General features: G+C 55.6%; 4 protein-coding genes and 2 long non-coding RNA genes across 6 annotated transcripts; 1 reads left to right on the top strand and 5 right to left on the bottom strand.

Moving 5' to 3' along the window:
* Window positions 1–2,282: 2,282 nt before the first annotated feature.
* On the bottom strand, window positions 2,283–5,590 carry Socs1 (suppressor of cytokine signaling 1). Its single transcript, XM_059269125.1, has 2 exons — window positions 3,876–5,590; window positions 2,283–3,371 (listed from the first exon to the last, which is right to left on the bottom strand). The coding sequence occupies exon 2, from the start codon at window positions 3,319–3,321 to the stop codon at window positions 2,683–2,685; it is 639 nt and encodes a 212-aa protein (XP_059125108.1). The 5' UTR covers window positions 3,322–3,371; window positions 3,876–5,590; the 3' UTR covers window positions 2,283–2,682.
* A 1,331-nt stretch (window positions 5,591–6,921) lies between these two features.
* Tnp2 (transition protein 2) lies at window positions 6,922–7,359 on the bottom strand. Its single transcript, XM_059269532.1, has one exon. The coding sequence runs from the start codon at window positions 7,273–7,275 to the stop codon at window positions 6,922–6,924; it is 354 nt and encodes a 117-aa protein (XP_059125515.1). The 5' UTR covers window positions 7,276–7,359.
* A 1,545-nt stretch (window positions 7,360–8,904) lies between these two features.
* Window positions 8,905–9,401, bottom strand: Prm3 (protamine 3). Its single transcript, XM_059269992.1, has one exon. The coding sequence runs from the start codon at window positions 9,307–9,309 to the stop codon at window positions 8,986–8,988; it is 324 nt and encodes a 107-aa protein (XP_059125975.1). The 5' UTR covers window positions 9,310–9,401; the 3' UTR covers window positions 8,905–8,985.
* A 236-nt stretch (window positions 9,402–9,637) lies between these two features.
* On the bottom strand, window positions 9,638–10,384 carry LOC131916620 (protamine-2). Its single transcript, XM_059269993.1, has 2 exons — window positions 10,014–10,384; window positions 9,638–9,889 (listed from the first exon to the last, which is right to left on the bottom strand). Exons 1-2 carry the CDS (start codon window positions 10,264–10,266, stop codon window positions 9,828–9,830), a joined length of 315 nt encoding a protein of 104 aa, XP_059125976.1. The 5' UTR covers window positions 10,267–10,384; the 3' UTR covers window positions 9,638–9,827.
* Window positions 10,385–11,520: 1,136 nt separating this feature from the next.
* On the bottom strand, window positions 11,521–12,716 carry LOC131916616 (uncharacterized). Its single transcript, XR_009380573.1, has 2 exons — window positions 11,840–12,716; window positions 11,521–11,724 (listed from the first exon to the last, which is right to left on the bottom strand). It is a non-coding gene; the product is annotated as an uncharacterized LOC131916616 (long non-coding RNA).
* On the top strand, window positions 12,090–15,346 carry LOC131916617 (uncharacterized). The gene is made up of 2 exons (XR_009380574.1): window positions 12,090–12,333; window positions 15,146–15,346. It is a non-coding gene; the product is annotated as an uncharacterized LOC131916617 (long non-coding RNA).
* Window positions 15,347–16,447: the final 1,101 nt, after the last annotated feature.

Here is a 16,447-nt window from a genome sequence, read left to right as displayed (position 1 = left end):
TATTATCTGGACCTCCCAACATCCTCCATTGAGCACCTTCACACCATGGTTCTGTGCTAAGTGCTTTATGTTGGACACTCCACAGAAGAGGCTTGCCTGTCCATTTCATCATGACCAACTCCTAAGGTCGAAGAGAGCTCACAGGATGAGGGGAGGCCCAGGAATGCATTTTCACAGGTTTCCTCCCTCTTCTTTCCCTCCCCATCTCTTAAGAAACTCAGCTGAGTGGTGGTGCAGGCAGGAGGTACAGAGGCAGCACTTGGGAGGCAGAGGCAGGTGGATTTCTGAGTTTGAGGCCAGCCTCATCTACAGCGTGAGTTCCAGGCAGCTAGGGCTACACAGAGAAACCCTGTCTCCAAGAAAAACAAAAAAGAGAGGAGGGGGCAGGGGGAAGAAACCCATCTTTCTGAAAACAGGACAGGCCTGCTACTCCAAGGCCTGGCCACCACTCTACACCTTCCTACACTTCTCTGAACCCTTTCTTCCGTCTCAGTAAAACAAGGACCACAGCTGCCAGCTGTGTTGGCTTTTAGGGTGGCCTCACACCTGTGTGTGTGCGTGTGTGCACGCCTATGCAATCAGCCCCACACTCCACTGGCCCCCTACTTGGTCCCCTCTCACTTTTCATTCTTGTGCACTGACGTGAGCACCTGCTGAATCATGGGGCTGAGGTTTGAGGGCCAGATAGAGAATCTGCACCCCAGGGAAGCCACAGGGCGACAGACACACAGACACTGGAGTGCAGCTCCCAGGGGCTTTTAGGTCACCTTCCGTATGTCAGGATGGATTTTTTTTTTTTTTTAATGACTCATAAAGGGAAGAAGGGGCCAGCTCCGGGGAGTGTGAGGGACGGGAGCTTTATTCCTAGCTGTTCTACCTCAGGCTTTTACAAAGCAGTGGGTCAGTGATTTAGACTTCTGTGGTGAACACAGAACTTGTCACCTTTTTTCAGACCAGGAAATCCCCCTGGCATGCTATAAAACTACCTGCCAATTCAACCTATGCTTGAAGGAGGGCCTGCCAACAGTACCATGGTACCAATCAAAAGGCCCAGGTGATCCGTGCCAGTGTGGGAGCTCTTCCTGCCTTCTGGCCTATTTTCCAGGGGTAGGAGTTTGACTCCCTGGCAGGTCCGAGTATTAATCAGGGTCTTCCCAGCTAGTCCTCCCGCCCCCCACCCCCCAGCTCTAACTAAAGGGTCTGCAAGGTGTCTCTAGTATTGTCACTTAGTCTCGCCCTCATTAATTTATACAGCAGGGGCAGGGCTAATAAAAAGAAGAAACAGAGGGCAAACCAAACATGGCCTCCATCCTCCCACCCCACCTCCCTGAAGGACTGGCCACCCTGGGCCTGGAGGACTCTGGACCTCCTAAGAGCATGTCCCCCTACAGGAATCGTGACAACTCCTGAAGATGAAGTAGGACATGTTTAGCACCAAACTCTGCCGTGACTCAGTCCACCAGTTCCTACCCAGCCCATCTGTCTCAAAGCCAGTGTCCCGGGTCCTTTCTGGTGCCCCACAAGTGTCCTGAAACAGCCCTTCCTCCTGGACCATGGCCACCACCACTGCCTTACGGAGTTGGGTCTTTCAGAGGCCCAGAGAGGCAAAGGGAATTGCCCCAGCCACCAGCAGCCCCAGGGCCCCTGCCACCACAGACCACAAGGCAGCGCTCTGGCTCCGAAAAAGTACACAGGGCAGAGAAGGGTGGGAAGCGACAGCCAGGCCAGCATGGCTCATCATCCCCTCTGAAATACTTGATGGCTTGCAGAGCCTGCCACTCCTTCCAAAAACTCGGTGAGCCCTGGCCGCTCTGCCCCACCCTCTTCCTGGAAGTAGTTGTGGTCAGAGAAGCAAAGAAGTTTCCTCTCTGTCATCCATTTCAAACTGATGCTGGGTGGACAGTCAAAAGGGCCCACCTCTCCACCAGGATGGCCTGGCACCAATTACCTGTCCCTCGGTTTTCTCCTCTGTACACTGGAGAAAAGGCAGCACTAAGTGTCGGGGGCTGTCCCTGTAGGATTCGCTCAAGCAGGGGTAGCAGAGACCAGGCTCAAATACCCAGGAGAGCTCGGACTGCAGCCGCCATCTTTCCAGACACACACCAAAACTAGCCTGACAGTGTGGTCCCCAGCGCTGGGAGGAGCTGTGCATCCCAACCACTTCAAGGAAAATCTGCATTACCACCACCACCACCCCCTCCCGCGCGCGCGCGACCCCCATCCCCAACCCAGGACGTTTAGCCAAAGCATACGCTCCAGAAATCTTTTTTCTTTAAAAAAAAAACTTTCATAATAAAGTTTATTACCTAAACTGGCTGTAAAAATATAAAATAGGGTATTCTGCACAGCAGAAAAATGAAGCCAGAGACCCTCCCCCACCCCTGGTTTGTGCAAAGATACTGGGAATATGTAAACATGGAGAGGTAGGAGTGGAGTTCAGGTCCTGGCCCCAGACACAAGCTGCTACAACCAGAAGACCCGGAGGGAGCACCATGAGGGGAGGCCCCCCCGAGAGGCGGGATGGGGTCTCCGGCCAGAAGCCGGAGGCACCTCGCCCTTCACACCCACTCCCTCCGACCCAGGCGGGGAGGGCTCCCACGTGGTTCCAGGAAAATAATAATAATAATTAATAAGAAATAATAAGGCGCCCCCACTTAATGCTGCGGGCACGGCGGCGGCCGGTCAGATCTGGAAGGGGAAGGAACTCAGGTAGTCACGGAGTACCGGGTTAAGAGGGATGCGCGCCAGGTTCTCGCGACCCACGGCGGCCACGATGCGCTGGCGACACAGCTCCTGCAGCGGCCGCACGCGGCGCTGGCGCAGCGGGGCCCCCAACATGCGGCGCGGCGCCGCCACGTAGTGCTCCAGCAGCTCGAAGAGGCAGTCGAAGGTCTCGCGGCTGCCGTCCAGGTGGAAGCGGCCGGCCTGGAAGTGCACGCGGATGCTCGTGGGGCCCGAAGCCATCTTCACGCTGAGTGCGAAGAAGCAGTTCCGTTGGCGACTGTCGCGCACCAGGAAGGTGCCCACGGGCTCGGCACGCAGCCGCTCGTGCGCCCCGTGTACGCTCAGGGGTCCCCAGTAGAAGCCACAGGCGTCCAAGAGAGCGCTGGTCCGCGTGATTCGTCGGTAATCGGAGTGGGAGCGGAACGTGCGGAAGTGAGTGTCGCCAGGGGCCGGAGCCGGGACCGCAGGGCAGGGCCGCGGACGCGCGGGGGCCGCCGGCGAGGACGAAGACGAGGATGAGGAGGACTCTGGCCGCCGTCGGGGCTCTGCTGCCGGGGAGATCGCATTGTCAGCTGCCACCTGGTTGCGTGCTACCATCCTATACGAGGGGCCAGCCGTAGGGGTGGGCCATAGCGTCCGGGGCTGCGCTGATGGGGGAGACAGAGGCAGTGAGCCGGGCGTCCGGGTGGCGCTGGCCGGCCAGCGAACCCCAAGGAGCCAGGGCGGAACGCGGAATCCGCCCGGAGCTTCTGAGCCTCGGTGGGCTCATCTGAGAAGTAGGCCGTTCCCGTACGTGGAACCCTTCCAGGCTAGCTGTGGAGCCCAGCCTCCCCGCGCGCGTGGAGAAGGGGGCGTGGAGAGGGGCCCGACTCCCGGCCGTCCCCGCTGGTGGCTCGCCGCCCAGCGGCTGCCGCCTGCTGGCCACGCCGGGGATTGGAACCCAGGCGGGAGATCGGGGCTCAGGGCCGGAGAAGAGGCGCAGCCGACACCCCGCAAACGCCGGGGCCCGCCTGGGCGAGCCGGTGGGGCGGGAGGGCGCCAGGGGCGTGGCATCCACGACCCCACCACGCAGTCGGCGAGGCCAGTGTTATTGGGCTCTGCTCCCCTTACTCCTATCCCCTCCCGCCTCCTCCTCCGCCGCCCCGGCTCACCTGGCGGCGGGACGCGGGGCGCCGCGGCTGGGGTCTCCGGGGCGGCTGTCGCGCATGCTCCGGGGCCGGGAGCCGTGCAGCTGCCACGGCTGCAGCTTGCTCTACTGCTGCCCGCCCCTGCATCAGGCTCTTAAAACTGGCAGAGGCCCCGCCCACCGGTCCCGCCCACCGCCGCTTTCGGTTTCTCTTTCTGGCGAGTCTTTCGGGTCCCCTCTCTGGCCTCTTGCGGCTCTCTCTGGAGAGAAGATGCTGATCCTGTCCCTAGGCTCGGTCTTGTCTCGCACCTGCTTGATTGGGACCTCGGCGTCCTGGGGTTCTGGCTCCTCCCCGAATCTTCTGCTCGGTGTCTGGGATGGCCACCTTAAGACCTCTCTTTTGCTCTTGCCACCTTCGCCCCACATCCCTGCAGCCGGCCGGGTGGGATGCTCACGCGGCGCTGACACGCCTCCTCCCCTCCTGGTGTCTGCGTCCTCCTAGTCAGGGCTCCGCCTCGCCTGAAGCCTGCGCCCCCCTAAGAAGCTCCTCCCTGCCAGGGTCCTTCCCGCCCAGGACCCGGAGGCCTTGGCAGTCTTGGCCCATCTTGGAGCCTGGCTAGGCAGTCCTGGAGCCCGGCGGGGCCGCCACCCTCCCCTGGAGCCTCGGAGCCCGGCGCGCGGGCCCCTCCCGTCGGCCACCCGGCCTGGCCTTGGCTTGGGCTTCCCAGGAAGCGGTGGCCTGACCGCAGAGGCTTCAAAGGAAGCCTAAGGCGGTGCGGGAGGGGCGCCCCCGCTCCCGGCCGAGTTCCTCGGAAACCGGGTGGGGTTGGGCTGGGTCCCCAGTGGCCTGGACTCACTCTTCTTGCACTCCTACTACGTGGGCAGCTGGAGAAACTGAGGCCTGGGGCGGGGCTATGATTCACAATGGCTGGGCACCTCCAAACGAACCCAGTGCGGAAAAAAAATGAGGCTTTCTCAGCTGTAACCCCAAAACTCTGCCTCCCCACCCTCACAGACGGCCTCAAGGCTCCAGCAAGCATCTGCCTGCACAAGGGCTCCCGTGCTCCTTGGGCTTGGGATCGAGGCGGTCAAACCTATCATTAGGACACTGTGTGGTTGGTTTCGTGATTCAGATTGTCCTGGAAGGCCAGGAGTAGGTGCCTGGCTGGTGGTGATGTTTATGAATGAAGGCGGGTGAGGAGGTTCGCGTGCAAACTTCTGTGTTTCGCGGTGACGCACACTGCCCTCTACAGGCTTCTCTCAGATTGCTGCCAGTCTGCTCGTCTGAAGCTCTGCACTGGCCAGATCTTCCTGGTCTCCCTTTCTCAGTATCCCTAGGCTGTGCCCAGAGCTCCACATTTCCTCCTAAGTTGTGTCCTTGTCTTGAGCTCCTTGAGTTTGTGTGGCTGGGGCTGGTAGTTGTCACTGATGAGACGTCTATGGAGGGATGGGAAAGAAGATGCTGAGCGATGCTGACCAGGGTCGGTGAGTGATGGGGGTAATACAGTGGGTAAAGGCTGGGCTTAGGCCCAGGTTCTCCTCCAGCTAAGCCTCTTCTAGCCCATGTCCTTGGGCATGTGGTTGCATTGCCTCTCTCAGCTCTACGGATGTGTCCATTGCCCCGTTACAAACTCCTCCATCTGAGAGTGCCTTCAGGAGATGCGTTGGCCACAAGCACATGACCTTGTCCTTTGCGTTTCTTTTATCATTGAGATAGTGTCTCATATAGCCAGGATGGCCTTGCACTGGTCCTCCTGGGATTACAGGCAGGCATTACCATGCTTGGTTTATGCAGTGCTGGGAACTAAACACAGGGCCTTGTGCATGCTGGACAAGCACTCTAAAATGAATTCCATTCCTGTGTTCCTTTTAGACACCCCAGCCAGGGAGTAGAGCATGCAAAGGGAAAACGGGGGGGGGGGTGTCTCTCTTGGTACTTATACAGGAGGGCTGGCACCGAGGTGGTGGGGAGGTGGCAAGGCTCCTGCAGGTCTCCCTGCCAGGGTCCTGCAGGCCTCTGCACTATCCCCACGTGTCCCTCACCCCTGCACTGCTTGCTTGCCATCCATCCTTGGGGATCATGCTTTCCTGGTCCGCCGTGGGTACCAGTGGTGCAGACTACCACACTTCGGATGGCCATTGTCTCGCTGCATCCCTAAGCTTGGGAAGGCTCCAGGGTCCAGCAAATGAGCTGCTGTGTCTCCCAGCCCTCTGAGTCTCAATTTCCCTTGTACCCTGACACGGTGCAAAGTACAGACTGAGTCAAGCAAAGTCTCTGGATGCAGACAACTCAGTTTCAGTTTCTGAATTCAAATCAAAATGAAACCAAATCCAGAAGGAAAGAGGATCATAGGTGTGCAGAACTCAGGGCTTTGGAGTTTCTGTTTGCCATTATGGGTCACCTCTGTCACAATGATAGAGGCCACCTTTCCCTAGCAGTGGGGGTGGGGAGGAGAAACCATTTGTTGGTTTCTCTTTCCAGCTTTGACAATGTTGTGCTGGGAAACGCTGCCCCTATAGGGTCAGTGTATGTGATATTGAAAGTTGTTTGCCCAACACTCCTTGGCGGGGAAGGGAGGGAGGGCAGGGAAGAATAGCCAGTGTAAAGCCCTGTTGTAGGCAGGTTCATGAGCAGCACAGACTCAAAGGTCTCCAGCCAGGAAATGGGATGTTGAAGCAACACACACAGGAAGTCAGGATAACTTTCAGGATCAGTGCTTCCTTGGGGACAAGCCCTGAGCTTTCAGTGCACCTTGTGCCACGGGCATAAGCAATAACCATTGTTGGATAAAGATACTTTATAACAGACTCAAGGATAATCTTCCAGGGTACACGCTTTAATCAATGTTGCATAGAAATTGCTGCAGTGACATGTTCCTGTAAGGTCAGCGTCCTCCCAACATTCCCCTAGTGATGGCTATCTCCGTTTGGGATCAGATGGACACAGGAACAACCTGGAGTGTCTCACTTGTGTCTTCTCCCTAAGACAGGAATGGAAAGAGGCCTTTAATACTAGCATCCTATCAACTCTCGTTCATCCAGCCAGCTGCCCTTCTGGGCAGCCTTGCCCTTCAGGGAGACCCCACTGGGCAGGTACCTGAGCTACACCTCTTAGCTCGGTGTGTCCGCTTCCGCCTCCTGACCGCCTTTCTCTTGTTCACCTTCCCTTCCAAGGTCTTCCTGTTCTTGGAACAGCTGCCGCGGTGGCTGGACCTTGGAGCTGAGTGTCGGGAGTGCATGGCTTGTTTGGAGTGCCTCGATGGTGGCCTGGGGTTCGGGCTGGAACTGGAGCTCGGGTGGCTTGCCTGGCTGCAGCTCCGGCAGTGATGGCTGCAGTTGCACTGGTTACAGGTGTGATCTTGGGACCGAGAGGAGCTATGGGGGTGGGGGTGGGTGGTGGAAAGGCTCTGCGTCTTGGTGTCCATGGGAGGCCACACTTGGAGGGGCAGAGACCTCCTCCTCCTCCTCTTTTTCCAGCAGGCCCAGCTTTGGGGAGTCCCCACAGCTCCTGGTTATATAGCTGGGCCAATTATGATGGCACAGGCCACAGAGGGTGACAAGTATGGCAAAGCTCTGCCCCTCACCCTCTTCCCAGGGCGGGGCAACTTTCAGGGCCCTGTGGGGGCCTGAACATCTGCTCCCTGTGTTCACGTCTGCCTGGTCCAGCTTTGCAATGGGGACGATAGTCATTGCACCCACCCCACAGTGACACTGGGAACTTTAATTTAGATCATGAGGTTAGGTGAGGAACAGTCTGCAGGATTCTCTTTTTGCCTGGCCTACCATAATAGCTGTAGCCGGTGGGTAGACAGTGGTGTGCCCTGGATTAGGTAGCAGAGTGACTAGGGGTTGGAATGGGCCCACCTCCCCAGCAGCCTTCCCAGGTGAGAGGTTGAGGGTCAGGTTCAAAGTCTAGTTTGCACTGAAGTCTAGTCTTGGATATGCCATGGGGCTCCCTCAGTCTGAAACCAGCCCTTCCTTCCATTCCTTAGCTGAGATGCCAGCCCTTGGACCCTGGAAGCCTCCCAGTAGGACTCAGTGTTCAGTCTCTGCTCCAGCCCCTAGCCTGGAAAAGGTCAGGTTGTACTGATGCTGCTGTGCTCTTCCCAGTCTTCAGTCACTTTACAGAGCTGTGATCTCTACAGCTCTGGCTCTGAGACACTGTCTACCCTCTTGCCCACATGGCCCTGCCCAAGCTTCTGTGCACTACACCGTCTCTCATGGCCAGCACTTACTGGCAAGGGCCTCTGTGTGTGTGTGTGTGTGTGTGTGTGTGTGTGTGTGTGTGTGTGTGTGTATGTACAGGCCACACTACACATGGAGTTCAGAGGACAACTCAGAGGACAACTCTCAGGTTAAGTTCCTTTAACCACTGAGCTGTTTAACTCATCTTTTAAACAGTCTTAGTGAAGATGACTCCACCCCCCAAGTGCTGGGATTTAAGGCATATGCAGAACTCTGAGTTGATTTCTTAATAAACATGCCAGATGGCCCATGTGAAAACTGCCTGGTTTACTGAGCCCTGCCTACTCTGTTCATCCTTTTCAGTTAGCAGGGGGGATGGTAGCTTGCCCCTCCCAGATCTGCGTCCACATGGAGCCTACCAATAGGTATTGGAAAGTGTATGGAAGCTAAGAATCACGGACTGTGCCGGACCAGCTGGGCGGGCCGTCACATCCACTGGCAAGTGTCCTTACAAGAACACTTGCCTTGTGCTGCCAATGAAAGGCACAGGTTGAGGTCCCGTAGCAGCGGCTAGTGCAGAGAGCCTGGTTCTGTATGATACATCCGGACCCAGACTCTGTGCTCATCCTCAGCATCCTCGGTTCATCTGAGTCTGTAATCTCAGCATTCAGAGGATGAAGCAGGAGGATAGCCCTCTCATCTAGCCCACTCAGTGCTACATAGAGTCTGCCTCGCTTTGACCCCGACAGCAAGATGAGGGCTCTACAGAGGCATCCAGCCAGGCTTCCAGAATGGAGCTCCTCACCCTGGGTGGCTGTTCTCCTGGTGTGCTCACACACATATGAAGGGAAAGAGGGAAACCAGGAGAGTTCCTTGGAGACTCTTTATTTTCTGAATGTCCTCTTTGGAGTGGCGATGGGCATCCATCACTGGGCAGGCCTCAGGGTGGGTCAGGGGTGTGTCTGCTTGGGCTCAGGGCTCGGCTGGGCCACGGCGTCGTCCTCAGTGCTCTCCTGCTTCTCGGGCTCCATCAGCAGCAGTTTGCCTTTTACTGGGATCTGCTCCTCCTCCTCCTCCTCCTCCTCTTCCTCGTCATCCTCATCATCCTCTTCCTCTTCCTCCTCCTCTTCCTCCTCACCCTCTGATGACAGGGAGAAGTTGTCTTGACTCACACAGGCCACGAGCTTCTTCATGGAGGACTCGTGGCCACGGCTATGACCCGTGTTCTGGGCCGTGCCATGGCTGGTGCTGAGCTTGGCACAGCGGGAACCCATCACCCAGTCCTGTCTCTCTGGACTAGGAGGGAGGCAGCTTGGGCAGTAAGAGACAGTGAGGCTGGTGGGCGTGGCACTGACCTCACAAACAGGTTCCAAGGTACCGCCCTCCCCCACCCTGGAATCTGGAGCTTCGCTGACATTTTCCAGGAACAATGCATTGGCTCAGATGGCTCTGGAGAGGGCAGGGACAGGAGCTGATGGTTATCCCTTCCCCCATGACTAAACTTCTCTCCCCTTGTGCTGTTCTGTTGGTGTAACTGAACCATGAAAGGACTAGGAATGGTCCCTATGTGACATTCACAAAAAGGAGACAGCAGCCAGTGAGTCTCGTGTCAAGCTTTATTTGGCAGGTGACTTTGCTCATTACTCAGATCTCGTGGCTCCTTGGCAGCTCAGGGCTCAGACATCAACGTGGAATGGTGGTGTGGCCTCGCGTGACCTTGTTTGGGCAGGTGACTGTTCGTTGGGCAGGTGACTTCCTTGGCTCCAGGCAGGATGGATGGGCCTGGGGAGGCTTAGTGGCGCCTCCTGCACCTCCTGCACCTGCATCTCCTCCTCCTTCGGGATCTTCTGCAGCCTTTGGGAAAGAAAGTTCTGGTTTGCTGGGCTACCTGGGAGGCAGCAGGGTTTGAATGGGGGCACTCCTACCTTGTTGGGCAGCAGCACAGGTGGCCGAGGTTCTGGGGTTCTGGGGTGCTTACCTCTGCGATGCCGCCTTCTGTGGCGGCAGGAGCGTCTCCTTCGCCTCCTGCATGACCGGCGCCTCCTGTGGATCCGGTATAGCCGCCTACGCGAGCAGCGCCGGTGTCTGTGGTGGTGGTGACCCCTGTGTGTCCTCCCATAGTCGTCCACGCGCTCGGGGCTAAGCTCTTGCCCCTGATCCTCTTCTCCATGTTCTTGCCCAGGCCCCTGGTGTGGACGCTCACTGGGGCTCCTCATTCGGTAGCGAACCATAGTGCCAGGAGATCAGGAGTCTCTGAGCTGAGGCTGCAGCTGACCTGGATGGGAGGAGGAGGACGAAAGCCTCACCACCTGCTCTTGGTGGTGATGATGGTCTGGTGTGAGGGGCTTTCTGGGGCTCATATATAAAGGGGAGCCCCACTGTGACCTGGCGGCCCACCCCTGATTGTTCCCACCCTGCCCAGTCCCCTCTGTGAGGGCAGCACAGGCCGGGTTTGTAGCACTGGCTCGTAGTCAGTCACAAGAAGATTAGTATGAGAGGGTCTCAGGATGACCTTGAACTTTGCTCCCGGTCCCTTTGCCCTGCTGCATGGTATGTGTCGCGGTTGCAGAGCAGTGCCAGCAAGCCACTGAATCCCCTCCCAGCCCCAGTCCGTGCCCTCATCCTGCCGAGCCGTGGGAAAAGCTTCCCACCTTCTCCACGTGAGCTAAGGACAGTGTGACTGAAACGGCATCTCCCGTGGGGGAAAGAGTCTGGGTTGCTCAAGGACATGCTTCTCTCCAAAGCCAGTTTGAGTTTTTTGCTTGTTTTCTGTGTAACTCTGTCCTGGGACTTGCTCTGTAGACCAGGCTAGCCAGATCTTGCCTGCCTCTGGCCCCATGCGGTGGGCTTAAAGGAGTCCTTTCTTTCCTAGGGCATACTTGAAACATTGTAACCCAACAGCAAAAAAAATAAAACTTGTGCTTTTTACAACATGGTACCTTGATCTGCGTCCCCATCATGGAGTATATTGACACAGTCCCTCAGGGAATCAAGTCCTGAGTTGTGTGCCAAGGTCTTGGGTCCTCAACACCACAAAAACCAAAGGGTGATGACAACACTCAGGGTCCACTGCTGGCCTAGAAGGCTGAGCCTGTGGAGGCCCTGGAAGGTGAAGACTGGGCATGTGCGCTGCTTTGCAGAAGGTTATCACCGGCCGGTTATCTGACCTCTGCGTTCACACAAGGCGGCCCAGAGGATGGGGTCAGCAGAGGACCAACCTTAAACTGGCCCCATGGGCTTACCAGAGAAGGGATTGGTGATGGGACAGTCACACAGATCCGCTGGACTTTCTTGTTCAGCTATAGCCAGTTCCTGCCTGACTTTCCGACAGTCTTTGTGTGACTGGGGCCCATGATGAGGCCCTCAGACACACGTCTTCCCTAAGCCTTTCTGGGGAGGGATCTCGATGAGAATCTGTTATTGACACATCCCCCTTACCCACACTCACCCACCCTTCCCAGAACCCAAGAATCTGGAGGCATGAGTGGGATGAGAGTTTAACATTTATTGACAGGTGGCATTGTTCCTTAGCAGGCTCCTGTTTTTCATTGGACGGTGGCATTTTTCAAGATGTGGCGAGAGGCTCTTGAAGTCTGGTAAATTTTCAGGCAGGAGTTTTGATGGACTTGCTATTTTGTGCATCTAGTATCTTTTACACCTCAGGGTGTATCTGCGGCGGCGGCAGCACCCTAGGAAGGCAAGAAAGATGATGAGGGGGTAGATATATCAGGCTATGCCCAATCCCTGGACACACACACACACACACACACACCCGACCCAGTCCAGCACAGCCCCCCTGCTCACTTCGCCTCCTCCGCCGGCAGCATCGCCTCCTCCGTCTGCGACATCTTCGCCTGCGGCGGCGGCATCTGCTCCTGCTTTTGCTGCGGCAGCATCGGTATCTGGCCATGGTGCTGGCTTGGCCGGGAGCTGGCTCAGAGCAGGGGGCACCACCTGGGTCGAGCCAGCCAACCTGTGAGCAGGTGGAATTTTGCGGGCTGTGGATGGAGAGCCCGCACCCTCTTCCTCTTATAGACACAAGGGGCCCCTGGGGATTATGAAGTCAAAGAGTGCCAGGACCTCACAGACCATGGCCAGGGAGGACCTGTACCATGTCCAAATATGGGCATGAGAGGGGTGGGCAGCATTTTGGCGTCAGCAGTTGCCTGTGTCATAGTCAAGGAGGATGGCTACCCTCTTGAGCATTCAGTCATTCATTCAACTTAGGTGCTAGTGAGCACCTGCCACACACGCCTGCTTCTGGGCTAGGCCCTGATAGATAATCCGAGGCCAGGCAGGTGGGTGAAACAGCCATACAAAATTGAAACTGTCAGAAAACACACATCTTCAGACTGCCCAGAAGACGTTTGCTGAGGGAACTTGACCTTGTGAAAGTTAGCGGAATACCCAGTGGGGCACTGACAAATGACTCCAGAGGGTCTCAGAGCTGCAGGAGGATCAGCTCCAGCGAGAACGCTAGGGCTCTGTCAGGTTCATCAGCTGGGCACATGGGTGCAGGCCAGCTTTTGGACATTACTAGACAGGAGATGAGTGTGGGTGATGCTGCTGGGCCCTGCTTCCCAAAGGTCACTTCCTGTTCTGATTGCACCTTGGTTGCTACACAGCCCAAGGGGGAAGCTGAAAGACAGTTGGACAAGAAGCAGAGGGAGGGAGGGAGGGAGGGAGGGAAGAAGGAAGGGAGGGAGGGAAGGAGGGAGGGAGAGAGGGAGGGAGGAAGGGAGGGAGGGAGGGAGGGAGGGAGGGAAGGAGGGAGAGAGGGAGGGAGGCCCAGTAGGTGAGGGAGGTGCCAATGTGGAATCGGCTGAGATGGAATGTGACCTGCTTCATGCCCCTGTGAACTTTAGGCTTGGCATCTGGTCACAGAAAAAGGGGCATGGCATGAGAGAGGCTCTGTTGTATTTTCTGTAGGCAGCCGGAGGCCATCAGTGCCTGGCTCGAGGGGCACTGGAGGGGCAGAGGAGTGACGGCATGCTCTCGCCAGCTGTTTCTAGGCGTCTCTGTCTAAAGACGCAGAGAAGCCTGGAAGGGAGCAGTGAGCAGGTGATGGGGATGTGAACAAGTGGCCCGATATGGGGAAAGCCTCAGAGCCACCCCCACCCTCCTCTGTCATCAAGTTCTTCTCTTTGTTCTCAGAGTTGCCTCACCATCCAAGAACAGGCCTAAGAGAAAATGAGGCTCTAAGGAAGGGGGTAGGTGCTCTCCAGAGAGAGAGGAGAGAGCTCAGGTTCCCCACCTCCAACCCCCAGGTGTCTGAAGATCAGACTTCAGGTCACTAAAGGCTGCAGTGGGTGGAACTGAGTAGGCTAGGGTCAGTGTTCACTGATTCCTTCTCCATTAGCTTGGGTTTCTATGCAGGGCCCACACTTAGTGGGTAGACATTGTGTTTCCCTACCTCAGGATGTCATGCCTTCACCAGCCATTGAAACCCTCCACACTGGAGATCCCCCTCCCCCTCCCTGGCCTTGCCGTCAACTTACTCATTTTTTTTTTTTGAAGATTTATTTATTATGTATACAGTGTTATGTCTGCAGGCCAGAAGGCGGCACCAGATCAAATTATAGATGGTTGTGAGCCACCGTGTGGTTGCTGGGAATTGAACTCAGGACTTGTGGAAGAGCAGCCAGTGCTCTTAACCTCTGAGCCATCTCTCCAGCCCGACTTACTCATTTTTTGTCAGAGTGGCTTCGTGAGTACTTTAGACTTTGCTGCTTTTCTTGTTGCTGCATCAGCATGCCTAACAGAAGCAACTTCAGGGACGAAAGGTGCTTATTGTCATAGTCTAGGGATGAAGGGTGCTTATTGTCATAACCCCGGGTTTTCAACCCACGACGGCAGGGGAGGCTTGGCACCTGGGATGGTTCTGTCTGCAGGAGTGGGAGCTCGTAGTGTGGTGTGATGGTTGGGTTGGTGCTATCAATTTGACAGGACCTAGAATCACTTAGGAGGCAGATCTTTGAGCCTTTCTGTGTGGGTCTTCCTAGATTCGGTTAACTGACCTAGGAAGACCCATTCTGAGTGTGGGCAGCCCCGTCCCTTGGACAAGAGTCCCGGGCTGAGCACCAGCAGTCATCTTTCTCTGCTTCCTGGCTGCGGTTGTCACGTGAACAGCCGCCTCGTCCACCATGACAGACTGCTCTCTCCTTACTAGGAGCCGAACAGCCCCCCCTTGAGAAATTTTGTCAAGTGTTGACATAGACAACTGAACATGTGGCTTTTTCACCTCCTCATGGATTGGGAAGCAGAGACCTTTAGACCAGAATTGGAGGTGGGCATAACCTCCAAAGGTCGCCCTGTGTCTACCAGCTAGGGTGTGTATCGCAAAGGTTCCATAACCTCTCAAGACAGGGGACCAACTGTTCACACACACAACTTCTGTCACCTCATATTCAGATTTTAGCTATCACAACCCGCTTTTGGACCCTCCTAGCTCTTCCAGACTCATCTTGTATTTCCCCGGTCTGGACCAAGAACCACCACATCTCCAAGCAGCTCCCTCAGGGTGGCATTAGAAACCAAGACGTGGGCACAGGGTGTTCAACTGTGGGCCTCTGCTGCTTACACACCCTCTTAACGGTGAATCTCTGTGTGTGCCCCATGGCTATAAATTTTCTAGATACATGAAAGTGTGTGTAATTATTTCCATATGTAACTTGGATGGTTCATTGTGACTGGAACCCTGACTACATTGAGATCCAAAAAATGTGTGTATGAGGGAGTTCTCAGAGCAGATTAGAACCAGAGGGGGGCCCCCCCGACATAATGGATAGTTCAACTGTCAATATCAACCCATCAAAATCGGGACTGTGGAAGATGGAGCTGGGTTAGAGGAAGTGGTTCACAGGGGTGGGTCCTTTCAACTACATGACGCCCTGGTCCTTTTCCTGTATTCCCACCCCCTCAGCTTCCTATTGCGGGGCGGGGGGGACATGTTGTATAGGATTTCACGTAACTCTGCTACCATGATGTTCTGCCCAAGCCCATGAGACCGGTGACTATAGTGATGACTCTGTGGGCCCCCGAATGCTGAAGTGACAGGCGTGGGCCACCAAGTCACTCATCCATTGTGACTTAAATAAAGCTTTTTTGCAGGAGAGCACCATCCCTATTTCTTTCCTTGGAGCTGAGACACTGCGGGAAGACTTTTCCTTCAGCATGAGGCCAGAACACAGGCCTCTGCTGGCAAAGGGCTCTGGCACAGAGCTACAGGCCGGCCTCTTTTTCTCCTTTACTTTGTTCCTTCCTTCCTCTTCTTTTTACCATGAATATTAATTCCTGCTGTTTCCAAGTTCACCTCCCTGTGGTTACGTACGTATCTTCAGCAGCACTAGCACCCCCAATGATGAAGTGTTCAGGGGTGCTGGAGTTTGAAGCCTGGCATCATGCCCTATGTATCACACACACACACACACACACACACACACACACACACACACACACACACTAGCTGTATTTACTGGGAGGGGCCAGGGGAGAGGAGAGAGAGGGAAGAGAAAATGTGACTTATGTGAACCTATGTGAAGGAGAAGGAGGAGATGACGGTCTCTATGGCAGTCTCAGTGCTGGGGGCTTCTTCCACTGTTGCTGTGCATTCCTTACATGGATAATTGTAATCACAGAGGCCAGGCCAGGAGCCATCTTCCCGGGGCCTGCAACCTGCGCACAGCACCTACCCTCCCAACCCTTGAACTCTTGGCCCTCCTCCCTCCATGTGGTGGTTCGAATGTAATTGGCCTCCATAATCCCAAAGGGAGTGGCACTATTAGGAGGTGTGGCCTTATGGAGTAGGTGTGGTGGTCTTGGAGGAAATGTGTCACTGTGGAGGCTGGCTTTGAGGTCTCATATATGCTCAAGATACTGCCCAGTGTTACACACCACTTCTTGTTGCCTGCAAGATGTAGGACTCTCAGCTGCTTCTCCAGCACCATGTCTGCCTGCACGCTGCCATGTCCCACCATGATGGTAATGGACTGAACCTCTGAACTGTAAGCGAGCCAACCCAACTAAATGTTCTCCTTTATAAGAGTTGCCATGGTCATGGTGTCTCTTCACAGCAATAAAAATTCTAAGACACTCCACTTCCCCAGTGCTGGGGTTACAGGCATGTACAACCACAACAGATGTTTAAATTTGCCCTTTAACTGATACAAAGATAAAGCCAGTGCATATCAATAGGGAGCCATGTAATGGTCCCGTGTGTGCTCACTGTAACATTTAAACCACAGTAAAACTATCATTTCCCCCAAACATCCATCATGTCTTTTTGTGTATTTGTATGTGTGCCATGTTTGCATGTGGTCAGGTTCCTGTGTGTGAGAGCATGTGTATGTACTTGTGTGAGTACATGTGTGTGTGCCTGCAAAGCCAGAGGTTAATGTTGAATACTATTCCTTG

This window comes from Peromyscus eremicus, chromosome 8a, assembly GCF_949786415.1.
Source record: "Peromyscus eremicus chromosome 8a, PerEre_H2_v1, whole genome shotgun sequence".
NCBI lineage: Eukaryota > Metazoa > Chordata > Mammalia > Rodentia > Cricetidae > Peromyscus > Peromyscus eremicus.
The sequence above is the reverse complement of the archived record's forward strand: the minus strand, read 5'-3'. Positions and strand labels throughout refer to the sequence as shown.